The 23,812-nt window shown below is 40.5% G+C and overlaps 1 protein-coding gene across 1 annotated transcript in view; it reads right to left on the reverse strand.

Annotated features, from left to right (window-relative positions):
* Positions 1–605: 605 nt before the first annotated feature.
* SLC35B4 (solute carrier family 35 member B4) overlaps positions 606–23,812 on the reverse strand; it is a 39,116-nt gene continuing 15,909 nt past the window's right edge. The window contains exons 2-10 of the mRNA XM_043463751.1: positions 22,171–22,284; positions 18,080–18,182; positions 16,635–16,684; positions 13,635–13,716; positions 13,355–13,415; positions 11,646–11,755; positions 9,988–10,063; positions 6,877–6,952; positions 606–5,839 (exon numbers count right to left, since the gene is read on the reverse strand). Of these exons, the coding sequence (XP_043319686.1) occupies positions 5,593–5,839; positions 6,877–6,952; positions 9,988–10,063; positions 11,646–11,755; positions 13,355–13,415; positions 13,635–13,716; positions 16,635–16,684; positions 18,080–18,182; positions 22,171–22,284 (919 nt within the window). The 3' untranslated portion in view covers positions 606–5,592. The remainder of the gene's footprint in view (positions 5,840–6,876; positions 6,953–9,987; positions 10,064–11,645; positions 11,756–13,354; positions 13,416–13,634; positions 13,717–16,634; positions 16,685–18,079; positions 18,183–22,170; positions 22,285–23,812) is intronic.

The raw sequence follows: 23,812 nt of genomic DNA on the forward strand, positions 1-23,812 counted from the left end.
TCTATAAAATTTGAGTCACTAGGTTGTACACCTGAAACTAGTATTATTGTAAATCAACTATACTGCAATAAAAAAGAAAAAAAGACTGAGTATATAGTAAACTGCTTTGAAAGTTTCTTCCACATTAAGATTCATTTAAAAGCAACAGATGGAAGAAGAGAGCTGGCCATTGCAACGTTACAAAAATCAATGTGTTTCTATTAAGGCAAAGAGGTTTTGAGAGATTTGCTACGGAAACTTACTGCCAGGAACCTCTAAAACCTCCCAAAGTAAGCCAATCCTCTTTAAATTTCTGAAGTAGAAACTGACCTGTAGCCGGGGAAGTGGTTTGTGATTGACCCAGCTGCCAGGCAGCAGAAGATAGGTTGCTTACGATTGTGGTAAAATGTCCCACCACTGTACAAAGCAAAAACTGCGGAGCTTTTGAAACAGCACCCAAGCACTTGAAAGGTAATGGTGATTGGAAACACCTGCAAGATATTTATCACTTTTATTAAGAAACAATGATTGTACAATTCAAGATTAAAAACCAGGTGTCTGATGAGTTGTTTCAGAAGGCAGAAATTTGCTCTTTATAAGAAATCATGGTAAAAAGACTCATTCAATTTGTTTGGCAAAAACATTTTATTCACAAAATCTCCCTTTTCTCCATAACTCTCTGCTCAAATAACTCAGAAGGCTGGAAGCTGACATTTGATATTTACACAGCTCAAAATCTGAATACTCACTAATGTCTTAGCTGTTCTACATACTCTACTACTGTCTAGCCACCGCGCCCCGCCACCGCCCCCCCACCATCTTTGTTCTTAAATCACAATATGAATGAAGAGCTCAGAGGCTGGAAAAATCAAATCCCCATCCTCTTTCCCCAGCCCCATGCCACATAATGTTACAAAATCCTACTTTAAAAATCATCCTCTTTTGGGGGAGGATGATGCCATTCTCTGGAATGAAAGCAACTAGCACAGAAATGACTTGTGATTGCAAGCAACACACAAAGAACATTTTCATCACCTTGGGGAATAATTACTGCTGCTCCTGGTTCACGGAGTCTTCTTTACATCTCAAAAGCTATAAATAATCCAGTGTGCCAAAGAATCATTACAACGTTTACTTTAAAAAGTATGAGTCTTATTTCTTCTAAATGGAGACTAAGCTTTCCTCCCCCCAACCCACCTATGGCTGGTACCCCTGCAGCTTGCCTTACTTGATTGAAATTGAGGGCATTTGTTAGAATGCTGAGCGATTTTAAGTAGGTAAATCTCCGTGTGATTCTGAGGAGACAAAGAGACAATGAGCTTAAGGCATCAGCCGATGCAAATCCACTATACCAGCTTTGGAGATGTAAGGGACACCCCAAGCAGCCTACCCCCAAAACTTTTAAGCATCTTTAATGGTACCCTGAGGGCCTCTGCTTGCGCTGAGCATCGAGTGATGCAAGGTGCTAAATATGTAATGCTCTGCCCTCCTCCCACTGGCAACAGGAGAGCAGAAGGCAGCATACGCACAACTCCTGGTGTGCATCCTCCCTTCCTTCTCTGGCCTAGAATCACAGGAATGTTGTCTTATTTGCTTTCTTGCTGACCTACTGATGAAGGGTGGGAACGGGTATCAAGAACCATTAGAAGCTTTCTCAGAAACCTGAGGGAGTAAGAGATCTTGGCGAGGATTTATTTATTCATGAGATGCAAGTCAGATCCTGGTCCCTCCCTTCTCTGCAGTGCCGACTGTAAGGAAGGCGCTAGAAAGAGCACACACAACTATAGTGTCTCCCAGCCCAGCCTGGTACACACCACATGTATGCTAATGCTTATTATTAATTTTACTGACTGTTTATACTCATTTCCAGAGGTCACATATCTGTAATAAAAATGGATTTTATCTATATTAACAGTTCTTTCACCCTAAGACTGAACTCTCATAGGTAACTTCCATGCACATTTTTCAGAATAAAGCTATTGAGACCAAAATGCTCATAGTTCTAGCCAAAGAGAAACAAACTACAGCAAATGTAGGATCTTGATTTCCTATCTCCATGTTAGGGTGTCTTTCACTGTGCATTTATGGAGATGCTCAGATCTTTGCTACATTGGCTTATGTGCTAGCCCACCAATAAGCGTGTCCCCCAGCCCAGAAGGAATTTATTGGTTTACAATTACTCCTGACCTAATGTGGCCCACCTCCCCTCACCATAGACATTTGGCACTGCGAATGAAGTCAGCTAGAGGTAGGGTAAAAAGAGCAAAAGATGAAAACTACTGCTTCCCAAATATAGACAAGAATGTGGTAGGATTGGTAGGATTCTCCACCCCACTTTGAGCTTTAACAGTATATAAACATTTGTACATTAACCCTTCTTGTTCTTACTCATCTACACATACATTCTCTCTGCCCGATATTTGCATCTGTATATAGACACACCCCTAGTATCAGTGCTTAAAACAATGTGTAACAAAATACATGCTACACAGATATGTATATCCTATAAAAATCCACAAAAGACACCTAGAGGCCCCAAAGAATAGAGGCATAAATACAAGATTATAGGTGTCGCTCAGTAGAAAACTATGCGAGTAGCCAGAGGCTGCTGAAGAAATTGGAGGTAGGGGTTAGGATGTGAAAAAAAAATATGCAGAAGGGAGGAAAGGTGCTCAGGAAATGACACAAGCTATTATAATCCTTACAAAACACCAGGTAATCTTCCCAGAAGAATGGAAGGGGTTTGGTGAGGTTGGCAGAGATCAACTCAGCTTCTGTGTTTTTCTTCACTGGACGCAATGACCAAATTTCAGGGACCAGATTCATTTTGGGTAACTGTGCAGAAAGAAGGAAAAGACTATCCAGATTGTGTCCAAATACTTCAGAACTTGACAGAAACTTATTAAATGGATTAATGGTTTCAGCTGGATGAAAAAGAAAATAAAAGATCAAAAATAAATTCCTAATAAAAAATGAAAAAGCACTTATAATACAACAATGGAACTGTGGTAAAGGATATGCAGACATTAAATGAAATAACTCAAATTTGCTCCTTTTGCCTAATTTATGACCCTGGTCAAGCTATGAAGTGAGTTCACAGGTACATTTACACACACAAAACTTGTGTTTTCTGGCTAGTCATTTGCTATTTGATCTTTGCTCTAAGGGTAGAGTTTGGGATGCCTTAAAGATCAATCTCTTTTGTAAACAAACCATACCCTCTCTCTCTGGGGCACAAAATTGCACGGTCTTGATCCAGAGAAAGAGGAGAGGCATTTAACAGACATTTCTTCTCCACTTACAGATGAGGTGGATCCTCTATAAAATGGTTTATTTGCCCTTTTAACAGGGATTGAAATCAAATTCAACCAGGATTGAAAAAACAGTTAACCAAGGGGAATAAACTGTTTTTAAAATGTATTAATTAGGATCTGTTAGCTATATTTCCTTATATGCAACTACTGGAAAGAAAAACCAATTCCCAGGGCATTGTGTTCTTACATGCACTCATTTCATTATATGAGTGCCCTAAGCTATCCATACCCACCCTCCTATGAATAAGACCAGCAGAAGTGTTTAGACTGAGAGAAACACATACTCCGTACGCCAGAACCTAAAACCTCAGGAACCCAGTTAAATGCTGTCTGTGTACATCAACACTGTTTCAATTACTAAAAATTGTAGTATTTCCTATCCACATTAAAAAAAAAAAAGTGATACTATTTCATGTAAAGCTGTATAGTTATCCTGTCAAGACTCCAGACGTGTAGCAATCAAACAGTCCCTGGGGACAGGTTCTTTTATTATACAGTAAGAAAAGTAGCTTTTGTTCTTAAGAGGCTATTTAACACATGGTATTTATAGCACCACCAGTCTGAGAAACTCTACATAGTTCAAAGAAATTAAATACCTTTTGAGTCCATGAACAAACTCACACTTAATTCAGCATCTTTTAGTACAGACTCTCACCGGCACAGCACAGCTCTCAATGTCCAGAACAACAAATCGATCTGAAAACCCTGGGGCTTAGGTGGAGAAAGAGTATCCATAACGTATGTAACAAAAAACCCGAGGCAGCTTAACTGACCTCCCCCAAAGTGACCCAGGGTTTCTAGGACACTCATCTCAGACCCCATCAGAGAACAGCTCCTGATAGTGGAATAAACACATCATACCCTGGGTGAGCCCAGGAGACCTGGAGAGCCACCTCTCTTGATTTAAGAACACAATCTGTGCCCAGCACAGAAGGAGAGGCTTCTATGTGCAAAAAGAGACAGGCTGGTAAGTCTGATGGACCCCAAAGCACATACCTGATGAGACGCAGGTTGCGGCTGTTGAAGGATGAGGAACTAAAACACTGACTTTAATGTTCTCCTCTCCACGCAAGTGATCACAAACTATACAAGAGCATACATACCCCTACACATGCCACCCTAATGCTGTTCTTCTTTCTCAAAATTATCCCATGGGAAGAAAACCAGACCTTTGAAATGATTAGCAAAAGGGTGGGAGGCAGGTTTCTACATATAAAAAACACACTCACCCCCAAACCCAGCAAGAACATTCAGATGCCTTGTTTAAAAAAAGAAAAACCTTCTATTTCAGTTGTGGTTTGGCCTGACACACCACACCCACACGTACTGAATATATTGGTTTACCCATTAGCCTGACTGGTCGTAACTCTGAAAAGAGCTGCCAGGCAGAGATGAACCTTTCTGATTAAGGAGCGTTTCAAAGACTTAACCTCTCTCCCACATGGAACCCGCCCTGAGTGCCTGGCTGGGTGCAGAGGCGGGAGAGCCCGTGGCTCTCCGAGTGCCCTCTTTGCCAGTTTCTCCTGGGTCCTCCTGGCATCACCATCTAACCTTGAGGCTAAATGACTCAGACAACTGAGTGAAGACAGAGAGCAAAAGTCTCTCTCTCCCAATTCACACAACTTTTCTTTAACACTGCACCATAGAGAACTGCTGCAGTTTGTTCTAAGTACAGAAAGCAAAAGATATGAAAGCACATGACTGTTGCATAGAGGGGAAAAAAAGGAAAAACGTGGGAAAGGGTTCGCACCAGTCTTGCCCCAGTGTCACAGGGCACACAGGGACACCTGCTTCTTGCCCGACTCTCGGGATAAAGCCCAGCCCCACCATCCCCAGAGCCTCAGTTCTCTCGGCCATTCAGTTGTTCCTGGTGAGGGTGCCTGTAGCGTCAGACTTAAAAGTGCAGCTGAGGGTGGCAGGGTGATGGAGCAAGGGGACGAGGCCCCCGGAGGAGGATGGCTGTTACAGAAGAGAATCACCAGAACACGGAGAATCTTGTCTGAGACCACGGATATAAAACGAGTAGCTCTGGGGACTCAGAATTCAGTAAGCCAGTACAGTGCAGAATATTTTGGTAAACAAAACAGAAATAACAAATGAACAGGGCTACCCGATAGTGAAGAACCGTTCTCTTTTCTACTCAGGGCCCACAAATGTGCGTCTGCAGAGCCACGAGAAATGAGAAGTCCCTCCCTCTGAGGGTTCCCTGGTACACGGCGGGTAATTCAGCATTAACCAAGGTGAAATGGCGGCCAGGCCCCGGCCCATCAGCCTCTGATGTCTCTACTGCAGGCCGGCCTCAGTTCTTCTTCTCCTCCTTCTGAGGCTGGCCTTTGGCGGCCCCCAGGTTGTTCCACACCTCTGTGTACATGAGGGTCCCAGTGAAGACAAACAAGGTGCCCAGCCAGTGCCACAGGGTGAAAGGGTTCTGGAAGTACAAGATGGAGAAGATGAGGCTGACGAACTTGCGCAGCGTCACGACGAGGGTGACGGTGAGGGAGGCGCATTCTGTGGTGAGGATGAAGACGCCCCGGATGCACACGTACCTGGAGGGGCGGGGTTAAGGCGGTTTTCAGTCAACAGCCAGAGATTAGCGGGAGAACCCTCTGGCCAGGTGCATGGCTTCAACGTTCATATCCCAGGAACCAGAAAACAGGGCGTCGGCCACGGCTGCCCTGAGGCTCCTCCTTGGGAGAACACCCTGCAGAATTCCTGTCCTGCCACACGATTTGTGGATCCTAACTTGAAGCTGCCTGAAAACTTCCTATGATACTCATTTGGGATTTTTTTTGGATTCTTCCCATAGTTTACAGTGAAGGTCACCTCCCAAGTAATGACAGAAGGTAACACTGTCAGTAAAGGTGATCACATCTCCAAAAAGGAACTCTGTAGGGCAAGCATATGAGGTAACATCGAGGAATGAGGTCAACCACAATCTGTTCCATTGTTTCAAAGGCTCAAGGGTTTTTCTAATGGGCCTAAGGTGGTTCAAGGGCTTTCCTTGTGGCTCAGCTGGTAAAGAATCCGCCTGCAATGTGGGAGACCTGGGTTCGATCCCTGGGTTAGGAAGATCCCCTGGAGAAGGGAAAGGCTACCCACTCCAGTATTCTGGCCTAGAGAATTCCATGGACCGTATAGTCCACTGGGTCACAAAGAGTCGGACATGACTGAGCAACTATCACATTCAAGGTGGTTCAAAAGAGCCATTTTAAAAATTAGGTCTTATTTAATTTGAAATTTCTTGCAGAATTTTGTGGCAGCTTGTGAAATATCCTAGGATACTGGAAAACTCCATGTAGAAATCATAGAGTATTTCTGTCACATACTAATTCTTAGTTACCCACTGACTTCTCTCCCTCCACCCAAAGGTTTTCCTTCCTGGTGTCTAATGACTTACTGACCCTCCACACTGCCACCATCTCTTTGCTCCCTCTCCCTGCAACAAAGGAGTTCAATGGATGGGCCTGTCTCCTCCTTACTGCAGAATAGATCAGAGCAAAAGCGAAATGCATGTCACTGCACCGTTAGAAGAAAAAACATTTCTGTGGCAAAGTAGCACATGGCAGACGAGTGCAAAGGATACTGAGTGATGACATTCATGAGGAGGTAGAACCACATGATGGGCACTGTCACACCAATGACTGGAACCTGATACAGTTCTGCAGAGATTGAGAGACAGTCGTATCACTTTGGACAGCTTATGTTTTCATCCCTTTGAACACAGTAACACAGATGAACATAGTAGAGATAGCAACATTTTTTCTCTTGCAAATAGACTTGGTCATATACTTTACTTGCCTTGATTCCAGGCTACATTGTCCTTAAGAGTCATTACATTGGTTTCTTAAAACAAATTATATTTTAACTTTAAACTCTTTACCTTTCACCTGACTAGGACCCCACTTTACAGAGAAAGATTCTGCAACACAGAGAAGTTCAAAATGATATGGTCTTAAGTATACTTGTCTTAAGATACTTGTCTTGAGAGACAAGCCCTAAATAAATGCCATTTGGAAATATGCTCAATCCTACCAGTAATCAAAGAATTCTAAATTATTACAAGGCTGTATCATTCTATATCTATTAACTTAGCAATTAAACACTTATAGTAAATAATATCCTGATCTGGCAAGGTGGTAACAGAACTAGCAGCCATTCAGTGGGTGGTAGTATAAATTGGTGTTTTCAAAATCAATTTCACAATAGGTATTAAGTGGTCATAAAGGCACTGATTCTTATTCTCAGGAATTCAGTCAGTTCAGTTCAGTCACTCAGTCATCTCCGACTCTTTGTGACCCCATAGATGGCAGCCCACCAGGCTCCCCCGTCGCTGGAATTCTCCAGGCAAGAACACTGGAGTGGGTTGCCATTTCCCTCTCCAATGCATGCAAGTGAAAGGTGTGGATTAGTCCTAGTTAATTCAAAAGAAGAAACAAGTTCAACATACATTGTGGTGATGTTTATAATAAAGGAAAAACGAAATCAGTCACAACGCCCAGTGATAAGAGCAAGGACTGTGTAAGCAAAGGTACTTTAACTAGATGTGACATTATACACTTGATTTAAAACAAAAATCACAAAGATTATATATAGTCACATAAAAAATGCAGAATGAAAGTGAAAAAGAAAGTGTAAAATTATATTTACACAAGGATTATGACTGTGTGAGAATATATGTAAATAGTGTCAGGATGGAAACTGGTAAAATGAAATTAGCTCATGTGTAGGGCAACAGAACTGTAACTTTCCTTCCTTGAAATACATTCTTATGTTTAGTTTTATATAATGAGGCTTGCACAGTAAATATATGGGAGGAAATAAAATATTCAAGATCAAAGAGAATAAGGACATAGTAATCCTTGAAGGCTCAGTCTTTTTATATTGCTAAATTGTTTGGGAGGCTTGAATTATACGGGCTTCTCTGGTAGCTCAGACAGTAAAGAATCTACCTGCAATGTGGGAGACTTGGATTCAATCCCTGGGTCAGGAAAGATCCTCTGGAGAAAGGAAAGGCTACCCACTCCAGTACTCTTGCCTGGAGAATTCCATGGACAGAGGAGCCTTTCCATGGGGTCACAAAGAGTCAGACATGACTGAGCCACTAAAACTTTCACTTGAATTATACAGCATAACTGAGTAAAGTCTAACAAAGCGATGCTGAAATATGGTTAGTAAATGAACATTAATTTTTTTTTGCAAAAAATAAAAACATATATACATATAAATAATTTCTAAAATTCTATGTCTGGACTAATGGGAAATCCCAATAATTTAGTGTTCTATTGTCTTTGAAATACTTGGCAAGTACTGAAATGAAAAGAAAGTCAACAAATGCTATTACTGTATAATAACTTGAGAGATTCACTGTATCAGTTTGCTGGGGAAAGAAAATCCATATGATGTACAGTATTTAGACGGATGTTCAGTTTCCTTGCAAATAACAACTTCATCTGAGACGAAAAAATGTATACTTAGGAATGGTTCTAAAGAAGTTGAAGGCAGATCTTAAAAGATTTTTTTTAATAAAAATACCCATCCCTGTGACTTCTAGAAGGAGCATTCAAGTAACTAAATCAGTATTAATCTCAAGGAACTTGATAATGTATTTATTTCAACAGCCCTGTGCTATATGGGGTCTCTTAAGAGACCTTAGAAAACACTGCGTCAAAAATCAGCTGTATGTCAATTATATCTCAATTTTTTTTTAAAGTCAGAACCAACTGAGTAATTCAGAGCCTTAAAAACTTTCTTACATGCTGTCATCACACACTTTTTTATATTTATATTTTTATATTTTTTATTTATAGGCAAATGGGAGATACAACTTTGTAGACTCAGAGAACAGTTACAACTTCACAACTTGTGACCAGATAGCAAACAAATGTTTACTGAGTCCCTACTGTCATTCTACAAAACACACTTACCATTTTAGGCCTGAGCAACATAAAGCCTTAATTTTAAAAATATTTGTTCCCTGTGTATTCATTTGCCTGTATAACATGCTCTGTCTTTTAGTAAATAATCAGATTATATTGGGTTGACCAAAAAGTTTGTTCAAATTTTTCATTACACCTTATGGGAAAACCCGAAGGAATTTTGGGGCCAACCTAACATTGGTAATTTCTTTTAAGTTAACTAACAATTATTAGCTAATGTATTAAACAGCCACTGTAAAAAGTAATAGCCAACTCATACTGTAGACACCTGAACTAATTTTTCTTATTCTTGCGGCCTATCTACCCCGTTGTCGTTTCTGTTCCTCCTTGCTTGGAGGCAGCTCAGCCTGTATCTGTGAGCAGATGTGCCTTTCCTAACAGAGAGGGAGGAACAGGAGGAAAGAAGCTGGACTGCTGTCCAACTTCTCATGGCTCCAGTCACTGCAGTATTATTACTATTTGTTTGCATTCTCAGATCATCATACATTCCCTATTCAAATGCAAATAGCACACAAATTAATTCCAAAGCAAAACAGAAAATTTGAAGATATTGTCTTACTTCATTGGCAAATAATTGAGAAATGCCTGCAAAAGCTTTTGTTGCTGCAACCACTGATTAATGGCACTGTATTTCAGGAAGGTGGCATGGGGATGGGTGATCTGGATATGATGAAAACTGCAGAGGTGAAGTCACGAGTAAAACTGAGACGTTGCCTCTGAAACTGTCAGGTAATTCTACTGGATAACCCCAAACTCACCAGAATTATTGAACAGAACTGCATGGTCATAAATGTCAGAAGCCAAGAAGATGAAACCAGGAAGTGGAAGGGCATGCTAGGGAAAGAAACATTTCATGTAAATTTAAATGCCAAAAATTACAGAAGTATAATATAGAGTATCTTTTACAATGATTGGAAGTTTTACAAGTTGTGTAACAAGAGATGTCAAGAAAAACAAGTCAGATTTGTTAAAAGTATCCAGTGCTTTTAATAGCTTCCCAGGTGGCACCAGTGGTAAAGAACCTGCCTGTCAATGCAGAAGATGTAAGAGACACGGGTTCAATCCCTAGGTTGGGAAGATACATTGGAGAAGAGAATGGCAACCTACTCCAGTATTCTTGCCTGCAGAATCCATGGACTGAGGAGCCTGGTAGGCTACAGTCCATAGGGTCGCAGAGTCAGACACGACTTAAGTGACTGAGCACATACACAGTGCTTTTAATAAGCCCTGTATACTTTTAATAAGTCCTGACACTGTATGGCGTGATATCAACCTGCGAATTACAGTTCTTGCCCCATAGAAGCTGATGGTCATTACAAAACAATAGAGCCCGCATCCTTTCCTCAACAAAAGGGAAGGGGAAATTGAAACACAGTCATTCTGCCCAAAGGATCTGCCTATATCTTACTGTTTTTGAGAATGGTTAAACAATATAACAGATTTAAAAATTATATGGAATGTGAAGGCAGATTTTAGGAAGTTCATGAAACTAATGGGAGAGAGACTAGAGGACAATATGAAGTCAGGGGAAAAAAATGAAGAGAGAGAGAGATTGAAGAGGAAGCGGAAACAATAGGTAAGCAAAGATTAACGTGCCTGACAACCACCCACCCACCACCACCACAGTAAACATTTACTAAGGAATCACAGTAAACATTTACCAAGCAGTTAACTATGTGCCAGGTACAGTGCTAAGAAAACATGGGAACCAAACAGAATGCTCCTTTATTTTTTAAACTCCCAGCTACATACTGTAGCTACAATTAAATATCTCAAATTGCTTGTCTGCAACTTCAGTTCAAAAGGTTTACAGGGAAGGATTCCCTGAGGTTGCTGAACCTGGAGGCAACGCTATCCCTGAGACCTTGAGGACCTGGGCATTATCTCAACAGGAAAGAGTGGGGAGAAAGAAGAAAGCTAGAGAAGGTGGCTCTAGATCAGCAATTTCAAATAAGAAGCGAAAGGGCATATAATTAGCTAATTAAGTTCTCTATCAAAGGAATAAAGCCTGTCTGAGCAGCTTACTCTTCAAACCCCATCCTCCCCAGTTCTCCCCAATTCCTGCCTGCACATATTTTCCTTGGCATAGGGCTTTTGAAACTTCTGTTCCCTTTCCAGGTTTCCCATATTGGTTTTAACTTGATTTCATCTTTAGGAACATTGGGTTCCTTATCTTCTGGAGAAGGGAATGGTTGTTCCTGGTTGTTCTGTTCACACTGACTGATAGCAATCATTTCTTGTAGAGAACTACGGCAGGCTATTAAAAGTGCCAAAGTTAGTGGGCCCCAAAGCAGTTTACTGGATAATAAATTGATCCTTCAACTACATCAGAAAGATAGTATATCATACTTGAACTAATATACTACAAAAACAACTCAGTAATTTTCCTTTTCCCCAGGTTCAAGAAATTGCTTACATTATAAAACAAAGCCTCCTTGGAGTGTTTCCCGAATTGTTTGTACAGAGTCTCTTGGAAAATACCCATCCTTGCGGACATCAGAAGAGCGAAAGTCAGTGCCCCAATGCCTGAAAAGCAAACATGGAGTTACAGAATGCCCGTACTGGCTAACTTCTGAAAAAACATTTATTCTTTTCGTAAAAAACATTTATTCAGTTCTACAAATATTATACACTAAACACAGACCATGTACGAAATTTAAAAAGAAATAAAAATCAACCACCATATTACCATCCAGTCCTAAATAGTTTGCTGTCTTTCTCTGTATATGTTGCTTAGAAATTGAGTTGGATAAAAAGTTCATTTGGGATTTTCTAAGATCTTACAGAAAGCCCAAAGGAGATTTTTGGCCAACCCAATAGATACTTTATGCCGAAATGGGATCATAATTAGTATGTAATTTCATATCTTTTTCTTCATGATCTGTTTCCTGTATTTTCCTTCAAGTCATTCCATTAAAAATGTTTTCAAAAGTATGATTTAATAGTGGCATATTAGTCTATCATGCAGACTATATCATACTTAAATGTCTTACAAGAGGAGAATGGTTAGATTACTTCTAATTATTTCATCATTAAAATCAACGTACATCCTAGTACATAAATCTTTAAACAAAATGTTGATTATTCCCTTAGGAAAAATTCTTATAAGGGGGATTACTGAGACAAAGGTTGTGGACATTTAAAAAGCTCAACACATAATTTTTTTTCCCAGAGAATCTGTGTCAATTTACCATAAACAATTTATATGAATATGGCTACCTTACTGCACCCTCAGCAGCAATGAGAATAATCAATATCTAGCCAATATAATAGACCAAAACAAAAAGATACTACATTTTGGTTTCAGTTTGCATTTCTTTGTTTAGTAACCAGTGAGACTGAACCTAAGTTGATTGAATATTAATTCTATGCCCATGAATTGTGTGTTAAAGTCTTTTATTCTTATTGGAGGAAGTATCTTCCTAATAGTTTATAAAGCTCTTTCTATGTTAAGAATAGCGACCTAAAGGGATAAAGTTGCAAAGTCAAGAAGCAAGGAGAATCCAGTTCTTCCACTGCTACTTTTCTTCCGTTTGGTCAGTCTCCATCTCTTATTGCTATCACTGACTTTGCCCTCTGTATAGGATATAGCGAGGGCAAAGCTCTATAGGAGTTGTTTAATTAATTCAACAGAGATATCTGTATTTTTCAAAATTACCCAGGAGATTCTGATGACCAGTCAGGTTTGGGAACATTGCCATATGGAAGAGCTTATGAAGAAAAGAAATCTAAGATTTAGAAATGGGTCCTACGGAAATTTAAAGAGTCAACTGCTGTAATGTGCCCTCGTTTTGTAGAAGCTTCTGCTCAGCAGACCGATCATAAAGAAATGGATGACACTCCCATTGTTCCCAGAGAGTATGATGGGCAACTAGACACAAACTTTTCTTTCTATACTAGTGGCAACCAGGAAAAACATCCATGTTGTAGAACACGCTACCATGAACACAGACATATTAGTTTCTTCAACCCTAAGGTTCAGAGATATATAGTCCCAGGTGCCTCTCTCTTCCATGGCATAATTTGTTCAGCTGAAGCTTCTTGCCAAGAAACATATCCCTTAGGAGAAAACTCTGAAAACAGAACTGCAGAGGCAATTAGCTTTACTGTAATTACTGTACTTGCCTAGTAACCACCATGCAAATGCCTGGAATCCATCATTCTCAGTTGAGCTGGACTGGGAAGTCTAGGAAATAAGAAAACATACAAGGTACAGAGACCAGAACTACAGGCAAGGGGCCTTGATACAAGGAAAATATTTATGTTACCTATTTCCCTCTGTAATTCTCTTTCAAAGAAGTAAATCCTTGTAAGACATGAGCACTTACATTTATTGTATCATTAATAAGTACCTGGGCACCCCTGGTGAGTAGTGACTAGAAATCATTTGTGAACAGACTCTTACCACCTGCTTTGCTGACATGAAAGTGCAAACAAATATCCCCACAGACACCAGGGCAATGGAGGTATATTTGAAGATACTGTATCTGCAAAAATAAAAAGAGCACAGATATGAATTTCCGCATGATGCTGACAGTAGGATGGTTCACGAAAGTACAGATCACCAAGACATGATCAAGAGGATCACTTCTCAGCAGAGTCCACCTACGTCCGTGAGTGAAAGAGTCAGAATACTGACTTGTTTCTAGACCACACCCTTTCTGGTAGTGTCCAAGACTTGGTACACCAGTAGACTGTTTCATCAGAAAACAAAAAAAGGCAGATCAGGCACAACAACCCATTCTGCTCTCGTGTCTAAATGAAAGCCTGACAGATCTTAATACGGAATTCCTGTTGCTTTTCCTGGTTTCTAGGGCCCAAACATAGCGTGAAGAGACACAGCATGCAGAGGAAGGACAGGACGGAAGGACTGCCAGGACAAGCAGCAGGATTCCACACTCAGAAAAGAATTCAACTGTCCCTTTTCGGGGCGGGGGGAGGATGTCTTAATGTCTCTGAATGACTTAAACATTGTTTTTAAATGTTGGCATAGTTGGATAAAGTGAGTAATACTAAACCAATAGGACTGTTAGCAGGAATAACGGTGGCATTTCACATTAACTAAAATACTAAATAGTATTTTAGTTAATACTATTACTAATACTAAATACTAGTTTAGTATTAATAGTATTAGTATTAGTAATACTAATACTAAAATAGTATCAATTAACATCCCTCTCAGGCTCTTGGTGATGAAGCAAAAAGCCTCAGGCGACGTTTAATGTAAAGACGTTAAAACCTTACATCTGAACTTTGCTACTCAAATATTTTGTATAGTGCTGGTCACAGTGTGTCAGAAAAAGGCCAACAGAACTGGCTAAGGGGAGGGGCAAGGAGCCAAAAGCACTACTCTAGAGAAGAGGGGTGGGCGAGGAGACAGCCATTGCTGCAGCAGATGTATAAACAGATGGGAACTCTTCAGTCTGCAGTGATCAGAGAGGGAGGTCTAAAATTCAGGTCTGAACAATCATGAAGAACACAGTTAAGGTGAAGAGAGGTTTGGTCTTCAAATCCTGGAATGGGGAAAACACTATAAACTTGAAGGGATACTACTGAAGATAAACAAAAGGAGATGATACATGACTAATCCATGATATAGATAGTTAGCTTAGAGAAATGTCTGCTCCAGTGGGTAAGACCCACTGGAGACAGTCAAAAAGAGCGAGAGAGAGATTCAAGATGACAGACTCAGAACAGATTCTTAAGGAAAAATTAGATGCTTGATAAAGGCCCCTGACATTTGGGGTATGTCAGAATACTAATATATTCCTTTTATAGTAAGTTCTTCTATATCCCTGCTATGCACCAAAATCAAAGGTTATAAAGACCACAGGTCTGTCCCAATGTGAATTTTACACTACCAAGAAGCACAGGGGTCACTTCAAAGGTAATGAGCCTGAGCATTATCTCTGTATGCTTGAACAGAAGAGCCTAGAAAAGCAATCAACTACAAGGGTGCTCTCATCTGGGGAATATATGAGCCTCGGGAGATAAAGAGCTCATCACCAGGAGCCAGCAGGACAGGACAATTATCCTTTTTATGACCCAGTCCTTTTTACTTAAAAAACCCTAGGTTCCCATGCTGAATTGACAGCTACTTTCCAAGCTGGCACAGAGTTCCAATACTGGGGTTGGGTATGGACTACATTGAAAAGCTGGCACCAACTCATATTTTTGGTCCTAACAGTGAGAAGGGACTTTCCCTAAGAAACGGTCCAGCCTTAGAAACGTGCTGTCTCTGCCCCTTGCGCCCCTCTTCCTTGGGTGTGAGGGGTGAGGCTCTGAATGAAGGTGAGACACAAATCCCTGGAAACAGCATCCCAGGTGCTGCTACTTTTTTTTTTTTTAAGATTGTTTTTTGATGTAGACCGTTTTTAAAGTGTTTATTGCATTTGTTACAATATTGCTTCTGTTTTTTGCTTTGGGATCATGTGTAATCTTAGCTCAACCAGGGATGGAACCCGCACTGCCCAAATTAGATGGCGAAATCTTAACACTGGACCTCCAGGAAAGTCCCTCATGTACTTCTGATACTTCCCAACTGTACCCAGAGAGAGCTGCTCGTGATAGTCACAAAGACCAGTCCTAAAACTTTTCCTTGCCTCTTCTTGGCCACTTGGGCCTTTGTTAGGAATCTTCTTTGTAATATGTATGATTATTCCTTAGTTTGCTATGTTGTATGCTTCCTAGGAGAGCTCTGTCCCACAGAACTTTGGTAAATCTGGAAATGTTCCACACCTGGGCTCTCCAACATGGTCACCACTAGTCACACATGGCTACTGAACATTTAAAATGTGACTAGAGAGATGGAGAAACTATATATTTAATTTTATTTACTTTTTAATATTTAAATTTAAGTGTGAATAGTCACATGTAGCCAGTGATAACCACATGGGACAGTGAAGTTCTAGATCAATTCGCTTCGTAAGTTATTGTTTTTATGTAGTTGCGAAGTTGTGTATGACTCTCTGTGGACTATAGCTTGCCAGGCTCCTCTGTACATGGGATTTCCCAGACAACAAGCCTGGAGTGAGCTGCCCTTCCCTTCTTCAGGGGATCTTCCCAACCCAGGGATCGAACCTGGGGCTTTTGCATTGGCAGACAGATTTCTTTACCACTGAGCCACCAGGGAAGCCTGGCTTCACACGTCAGTATGGTACTCCAGATTTAATGACAAGAGTCTATTAATTCTACACAGAGAAAATGCTGCTCCAAAGATACAGGTGGGGCCTCCTCCCTGATCCACTGCCTCAGGAATGGGCCTCACTCTCACAGACAGAACCAAGAACCAAGGCAGATGGCCAAGAGCAAACTTATCACCACTCTGAGAAAAGGAATCCAGACAAAACTGTGGCTGGGGCTCAACTGACCCTTCCTATATACAAAATAAAAGAGCACTGCTTACCTTTTTTTCAAAATGATAATTCCTAGAATCATGTTGGCAATTAGAGAACCCTGTAAAAAGAGACAACAGTTTTAGTGCATGAAGGAAAGAAAATAATGTAATTCAAGACAAATATGAACATAAGACAAGAGGGAAAAACAACTACAAAGATGGAGGTTAGGATTAATAATTAGTGAGAATCACTTGTTCTTAGGACAGCAAAAAAAAAAAAACAAACTATAAAAATCTATCATAGAAAATAATAACACCTTTTAAAGATGACATTAAGAATAAAAATGATCAATTCCCAATATGGTCATAGTTGAAGCCAGGGCTAGCAGGAACATTACAGACTTATTTTTGGCAGGTTTTCTAATTAATTATTGTTGTCGTTTGTTGTTTAGTTGCTAAGTCATGTCGGACTCTTTTGCGACCCCATGGACTGTAACCCATCAGGCTCCTCTGTCCATGGAATTCTCCAGGCAAGAATACTGGAGTGGGTTGCCACTCTCCTGCAGGGTATCTTCCCAACCCAGGGATTAAACCCAGGCCTCCTGCTTGACAGGAGGATTCCTTCCTACTGAGCCACCTGGGAAGCCCATATAATTCACAGGAGCCTTTAATAAGCTTCTCCTCAGCCGCTGTTCGACTGAATGAAGTTGGGCAGGGACCTCTTCTCTTCTCTCGAAAGGCATCAGTCAGTCAGCAAGTGTTTACTGAAAGTCTACTCTGTGCGCAATGCTCTGAAGGTCATCTTAGTTATTATAATCAGCTCTGGAAAGTTCCTTTAGGGAATCTCACATTTCATCTCACAAAAATCTCAGGCCACACAAAAAAGTTATTATTCCAATTTTCACCCATTTTGCATTCCTCTACAAGCCTAACTACATTCCCCTTTGAGTTTCTCTCCTGTTCTCAGGAAACACTCTGTCCTTATTTATACACAAACTAAACGAAACTCTCCCACCATGCCTGAGGCAAAGACGAAAACCCCTGCTGCTCCGGGAGAAACCCTACCTTCCTCAAGAATTTCCCTTTGGCTAATTATTTCAAGTCTCTGCTTTCAAAAAACAGCAGAAAAAAGAAGTAATCTATACCACATACTAGAAGTAAATATAATTTTACAGAAGAAACAAAAAGTGATGAGAAAAAAGTTAAATAACATTCTTAGCAAGACTGAATATAAAACCAACCAGAAAATTAAAGGCAAGATCTGTTATCTGAGCAAATTTTAACTTTGCTTTTATTAACTGCCTATAAGCCTCTGATAAATGAAAAGTAAACCATCCACCTTCACATTTTTATCTTTATGCCTTCCATCTCAGATGAAATTCAGCCTCTTTTCATTCATCCATAAGACCTAGTCTTACACCCTAGACTTTACTTCCTATAGGAACTTTGAATTTAATGGACCCGCTTAACTTCATTTTCCAGAGGAACATATGCATGTGAGTCTGCAGACTTACAGATCTAAATATCATGTGCAGGGGCATGGCGATGTTAAGATTCAGGGCGTAGTTGTTCACCACGCTGACAGTGAAGAACATGGTCACCATTACGGCGTAGTACCTGAGAGGCAGAGACAGCAGTTCATCATCACATAGGGTCTACAATTTCAAGAAAATCAAGTAGACTAGGAAATACATATTTTTTATTTTAAAAGTATTGTGCTTATCTTCTCTATGTTAAAAGACTGTATCACTATCACATGAAGTCAAATACCAAGTATATATGAAAATACTTCACAAAGCTAGACTAACACAGAAAAAGTTTGAACTATAGAATGTGTTTCAAGAAACACTATTTTAATATTCTTCCATAATGATAAAAAACAACAACTTAAAAAAATTTAGGAACTCTAATCACTTAGAAAGATAAAGGGATAAATACAAAAGAAAAAATTTTATATTTGTATGCCCCCATTTTGAGCTAGAAAATATTTAAGATGACTCTCATATAAATCAGCTTAAACCATTTAAAATGCTTTTCTCTCTTGGTAGGCTAAACATCGGCAATTTCATACAATTCAACCTAATATATTCAAAATGAGAAAAACTGTATTTGAAGTATCAATTCGGTTACTCAGTTGTGTCTGACTCTTTGCGACCCCAAGAACTGCAGCACGCCAGGCTTCCCTGTCCATCACCAACTCCCAGAGCTTGCTCAAACTCATGTCCATCGAGTAGGTGATGCCCTCCAACCATCTCATCCTCTGTCGTCCCCTTTTCCTCCTGCCTTCGATCTTTCCTAGCATTAGGATCTTTTCCAATGAATCAGCTCTTCACATCAGGTACCAAAAGTATTGGAGTTTCAGCTTCAGCATCAGTCCTGCCAATGAATATTCAGGACTGATTTCCTTTAATTGACTGGTTGAATCTCCCTGCAGTCCAAGGGACTCTCAAGAGTCTTCTCCAACACCACGGTTCAAAAGCATCAATTCTTTGGGGCTCAGTTTTCTTTATAGTCCAACTCTCACATCCGTAGATGGCTACTGGAAAAACGATAGCTTTGACTAGATGGACCTTTGTTGGCAAAGTAATGTCTCTGCTTTTTAATATGCTGTCTAGTTTGGTCATAGCTTTTCTTGCAAGGAGCAAGCATCTTTTAATTTCATGGCTGCAATCACCATCTGCAGTGATTTTGGAGTCCAAGAAAATAAGGTCTGTCATTGTTTCTATTGTTTCCCCATCTATTTGCCATGAAGTGATGGGACTGGATGCCATGATCTTAATTTTTTGAATGTTGAGCTTTAAGCCAACTTTTCCACTCTCCTCTTTTACTTTCATCAACAGGCTCTTTAGTTTTTCTTCACTTTCTGCCTAAGGGTGGTGTCATCTGCTTATCTGAAGTTATTGATATTTTTCCCGGCAATCTTGATTCCAGTTTGTGTTTCATCCAGCCTGGCATTTTGCATGATGTACTCCACATATAAGCTTAATTAGCAGGGTGACAATATACAGCCTTGATGTATTCCTTTCCCAATTTGGAACCAGTCTGTTGTTCCATGCCTGGTTCTAACTGTTGCTTCTTGACCTGCATACAGACTTCTCAGGAGGAAGGTAAGGTGGTCTGGTATTCCCATCTCTTTAAGAACTTTCCACAGTTTGTTGTGATCCACACAGTCAAAGGCTTTGGCATAGTCAATAAAGCAGAAATGGATGTTTTTCTGGAACTCTCTTGCTTTTTTGATGATCCAGTGAAGGCTGGCAATTTGATCTCTGCTTCCTCTGCCTTTTCTAAATCCAGCTTGAACATCTGGACGTTCTTGGTTCACATACTGTTGAAACCTCACTTGGAGAATTTTGAGCATTACTTTGCTAGTGTATGAGATGACTGCAATTGTGTGGTAGTTGAGCATTCTTTGGCATTGCCTTTCTTAGGGATTGGAATGAAAACTGACCTTTTCCAGTCCTGTGGCCACTACTGAGTTTTCCAAATTTGCTGTCATATTGAGTGTAGCACTTTCACAAATCATCTTTTAGGATTTGAAATAGCTCAACTGGAATTCCATCACATCCACTAGCTTTGTTCGTATTTGAAGTATTGGGTTGGCCAAAAAGTTTGTTTGGTTTTTTTTTTTTGTAAGATGTTACAGAAAAACCTGAATGAACTTTATGATCAACCCAAAGCAGAGCTAAAGAATTCAGGGCAAATGTCAACAAGTGGTTCCATATTCTTCAGGAAGTGTCGGAAGTCTTTGAGCACAGAATCCCATTCTTTTACCCCTTTGCACATCTAGAGAATGTGACACATTGAGTCTCAAGTTACCTTCCCCAACAAGAACCAGTTTTGTGTTCCTGGTGAGGTAGTGGGCTCTCTGCCCTCAAGGCAGCCATGCCAGGGCAACATTAACCCAGTTTGGGAAGTTTGAAGAGCTTTACAATGAACGCAGAACCCAGTAATACACACATGCAGAGTTACTGCTAAGAGCAATTTCACAGCTTCTGAATAACAAACTTAGTGATTTCACAAGCTTTTTTGTCCAATTTTCCTTGTCCTGTCTTGAAAAGATGCCATTTGGAGATAGAGTTCATCAAGTTCTTTCAGGATAATTAATTCCAACTATTCCACATCACTGCCTACATATTGCACTGCCTAGAAATTGCTTGTGGGGATGAATGACATGAGCAAGATGTTGATTATGCCTTCACAGACAGAAAATAAAATAGCCAGCACAAACTGCACACATGGGAGAATGGTTGTTAGGGAAGTTCATGGGGAGCCTCCAAAGGCAGGTTAGGGAGTTTGGGCTTAACTCTGAGTCCAGGGGTGAACCCCAAGCGCTTGTGAGAGTGGGTGCTACAATACAATGGTAGGAAGCTGACATGGAGGGACGAACAGCTAGGTGATGGGCAGGAGATCAGCCTGCTAGGCTATTAGTATAAAAGTTACGGCAAGAGTGGAAATGTTCTTGAGCTATGCTACTGGCTGCCAGAGCAGAAAGAAATAATGGAAGGAGAAGGAGAAGAACCAGAGGAATCAAAAAAGGTTGGGGCTTCTGCTCTAATGTAAATGCTGGTCTTGGAAGGAGAAAGTTTTATACAGATACCAAAGCCACTGGGGGATGGGGGTATTTATCCTACTAAATACTCACAACTGGATGGATCACACTCTGTCTCTGTGTGCATGTGTCTTTTGTTTTTAATTGAACAACAGGACCCAATGTATAACACAGAGAACTCTACTCAATATTCTGTAATAGCCTATACAGGAAAAGAATCTGAAGAAGAATGGATATATGTATACATATACATATCTGTAACTGAATCACTTTGTTGTACACCTGAAACAAATATATTGTTAATCAATGCTACCCCAATATAAAATAAAAATCAAATTTAAAACATAATAAATACACTTTGATTTCAAGTATCTCACAGCAAGAACACTGTTTTTCAATACAATGTTTATTATAAGATCTGCCCTGTTTCTATTTGGCCCCATGAATATAATTACACAAATTTGGACTAATGGATGGAGGTCTGGAAATAAGAATCTTACCTTAGTTTGCCATTCATTTTGTTCTGATTGAGGTGAAATTCACATAACAAAAAACCAACCATTTTACAGTGAACAATTCAGTGGTGTTTAGTATTGTGTTGGCCAAAAAGTTTGTTTGGGTTACAGAAAAACCAACTCAATATATTACAATATTGTGTAACTACCACTTCCATCTCCAAAAGCCATTAGTTTTTTTAAAAGTAATGACAATACCACTCTTACCATATTTGGATACCATCAGGAGGATAACACACATAAGTACTTAAAAATTGGTTATCACACTAGGCCTTTAACTGACCATATGCCAGACACAGAAGATACACAGACACACACACATACACAAATGAGTTATTTTAAGTGTTGTGGCAGGAACTGTATTCTGAAAATAGGCTCCCTGGAGTTTCACCACATATTAAATTCAGAAAATGAATTATTCTACTGCTATCTTTGATATAAATCTTATAAAAGGATGCCTCACATTCCTTTTATATGGTTACGAGAAGAAAAGCTGTTAAGTTTTTTAAAGGGGCTAAAAGAAGACTTCAACGTGCCATACCTTATTGGAATAGCTGGACGCTTCCTTCCCAAATCAGCCTCAAAGAGGAAGCCTTCCACAGCGATAAATAAAAACTGTGCAAATGTCACAATGTTCCCACATCCTGGATGTTTCCTGTGGAGTGGATAACAGAAAGAAAAAAAAGCACAGAAAACCGAGATAAAGGGCATTAAGACTTGTTTTACTGATAGTTCAGAATAACAGGGAAGATGGATTTCTATTACCCACTGTCCATCTTTATTTCAGTTTTCATATCCCATGGATCTCACACACACAGCAACAGACCCACAGAGAACATCCATTTTCTTCCTTCACTCTTCTGAGGGTGTAGCAGGCCAGGAGGAAGAACCACTCTGATAATGCTCATTCCGAGAACTATGATACAACTTTCCCAGTGAACTGTAGGAAGTTGGTCATAGGTTCTCATCGGGATCCTCACTTAACCAAGAGGGCTTTAGTCCAGATCCTTGTCAGCTTGGGCACAAAGTCCAGAGACAGAAATACACTCAGGTCTGTAATGATTTAGTTTCCCTTGTGGCTCAGCTGGTAAAGAGTCCGCCTGTAATGCGGGAGACCTGGGTTCGATCCCTGGGTTGGGAAGATCTCCTGGAGAAGGGAAAGGCTACCCACTCCAGTATTCTGGCCTGGAGAATTTCATGGACTGTGTAGTCCATGGGGCCGCCAAGTGACACAACTGAGCCACTTTCACTTTAACCTGTAATGTTTACATATCCTCCCGACCAGGAATGTCCAAGACTGCTGTCAATCAAAGACGCCTGTCAGTGTTGGCCACAAGAACACTCCCTTAGACAGAGACCCCATGGGGGCCACACCTGGCTGGGGGGAGAGGGACTCGGAATCTTACTCTTTTTCTAAGTATAAAGCACAGGATAAACATACAGCATGTAAGTCCATTTATAGTGTATCTGCAGAGGGATGACTAGGGGGAAAGAAATGCCTACAAAGGGTCTTTTGTGGGCACTGGGGGAGGGGCAATGATGAAGACAAGACTGAGGAGCACTGTTACAGTCTACCAGTCTCCACTATCCTTAACACAAATGTACTAGGCACTCAGTGTACATCCCTGGACTTCACTGGAACCGCTTCAGTCATCTATGTCAGGGTTGGGGAATCTTCCACAGTGACGCTTAGGAACAAATCTACAAGGTAGTAAAATTCTCTGACATCCCTCTTCAGGCACTTTGTGAAAGTTAGTTACTTAATATGTATGGTTTGTTTTCAGCTTCATTTAGCATCATGTAGTGCTGCCCCATCACTGGAAGAAGGAAACAGTGAGCAGTTGTCTTTGTTTTCCTGAGTCCTCCACAGTCCTCACGTTACCATTATTCCCAAATTATGAAATAGAGCCTCCCAATTCTGTATCCGCATCTTCACCAAAGACATGTACTCAAGCCTAGTGAGTAGAGGGATTTAACAAATATTATATATTAAAATAACGTTATTTATTAACAACTCCATTCTCTACTGGTGGTGTCGGTGCTCAGTTACTCAGTCGTGTCCTACTCTTTGTGACCCGCTATGGACTGCAGCCCGCCAGGCTCCTCTGTCCACGGGATTCTCCAGTCAAGAATACTGGAGTGGGTTGCCATGCCCTCCTCCAGCGGATCTTCCCGACCCAGGG

This window comes from Cervus canadensis, chromosome 3, assembly GCF_019320065.1.
Source record: "Cervus canadensis isolate Bull #8, Minnesota chromosome 3, ASM1932006v1, whole genome shotgun sequence".
Lineage (NCBI taxonomy): Eukaryota > Metazoa > Chordata > Mammalia > Artiodactyla > Cervidae > Cervus > Cervus canadensis.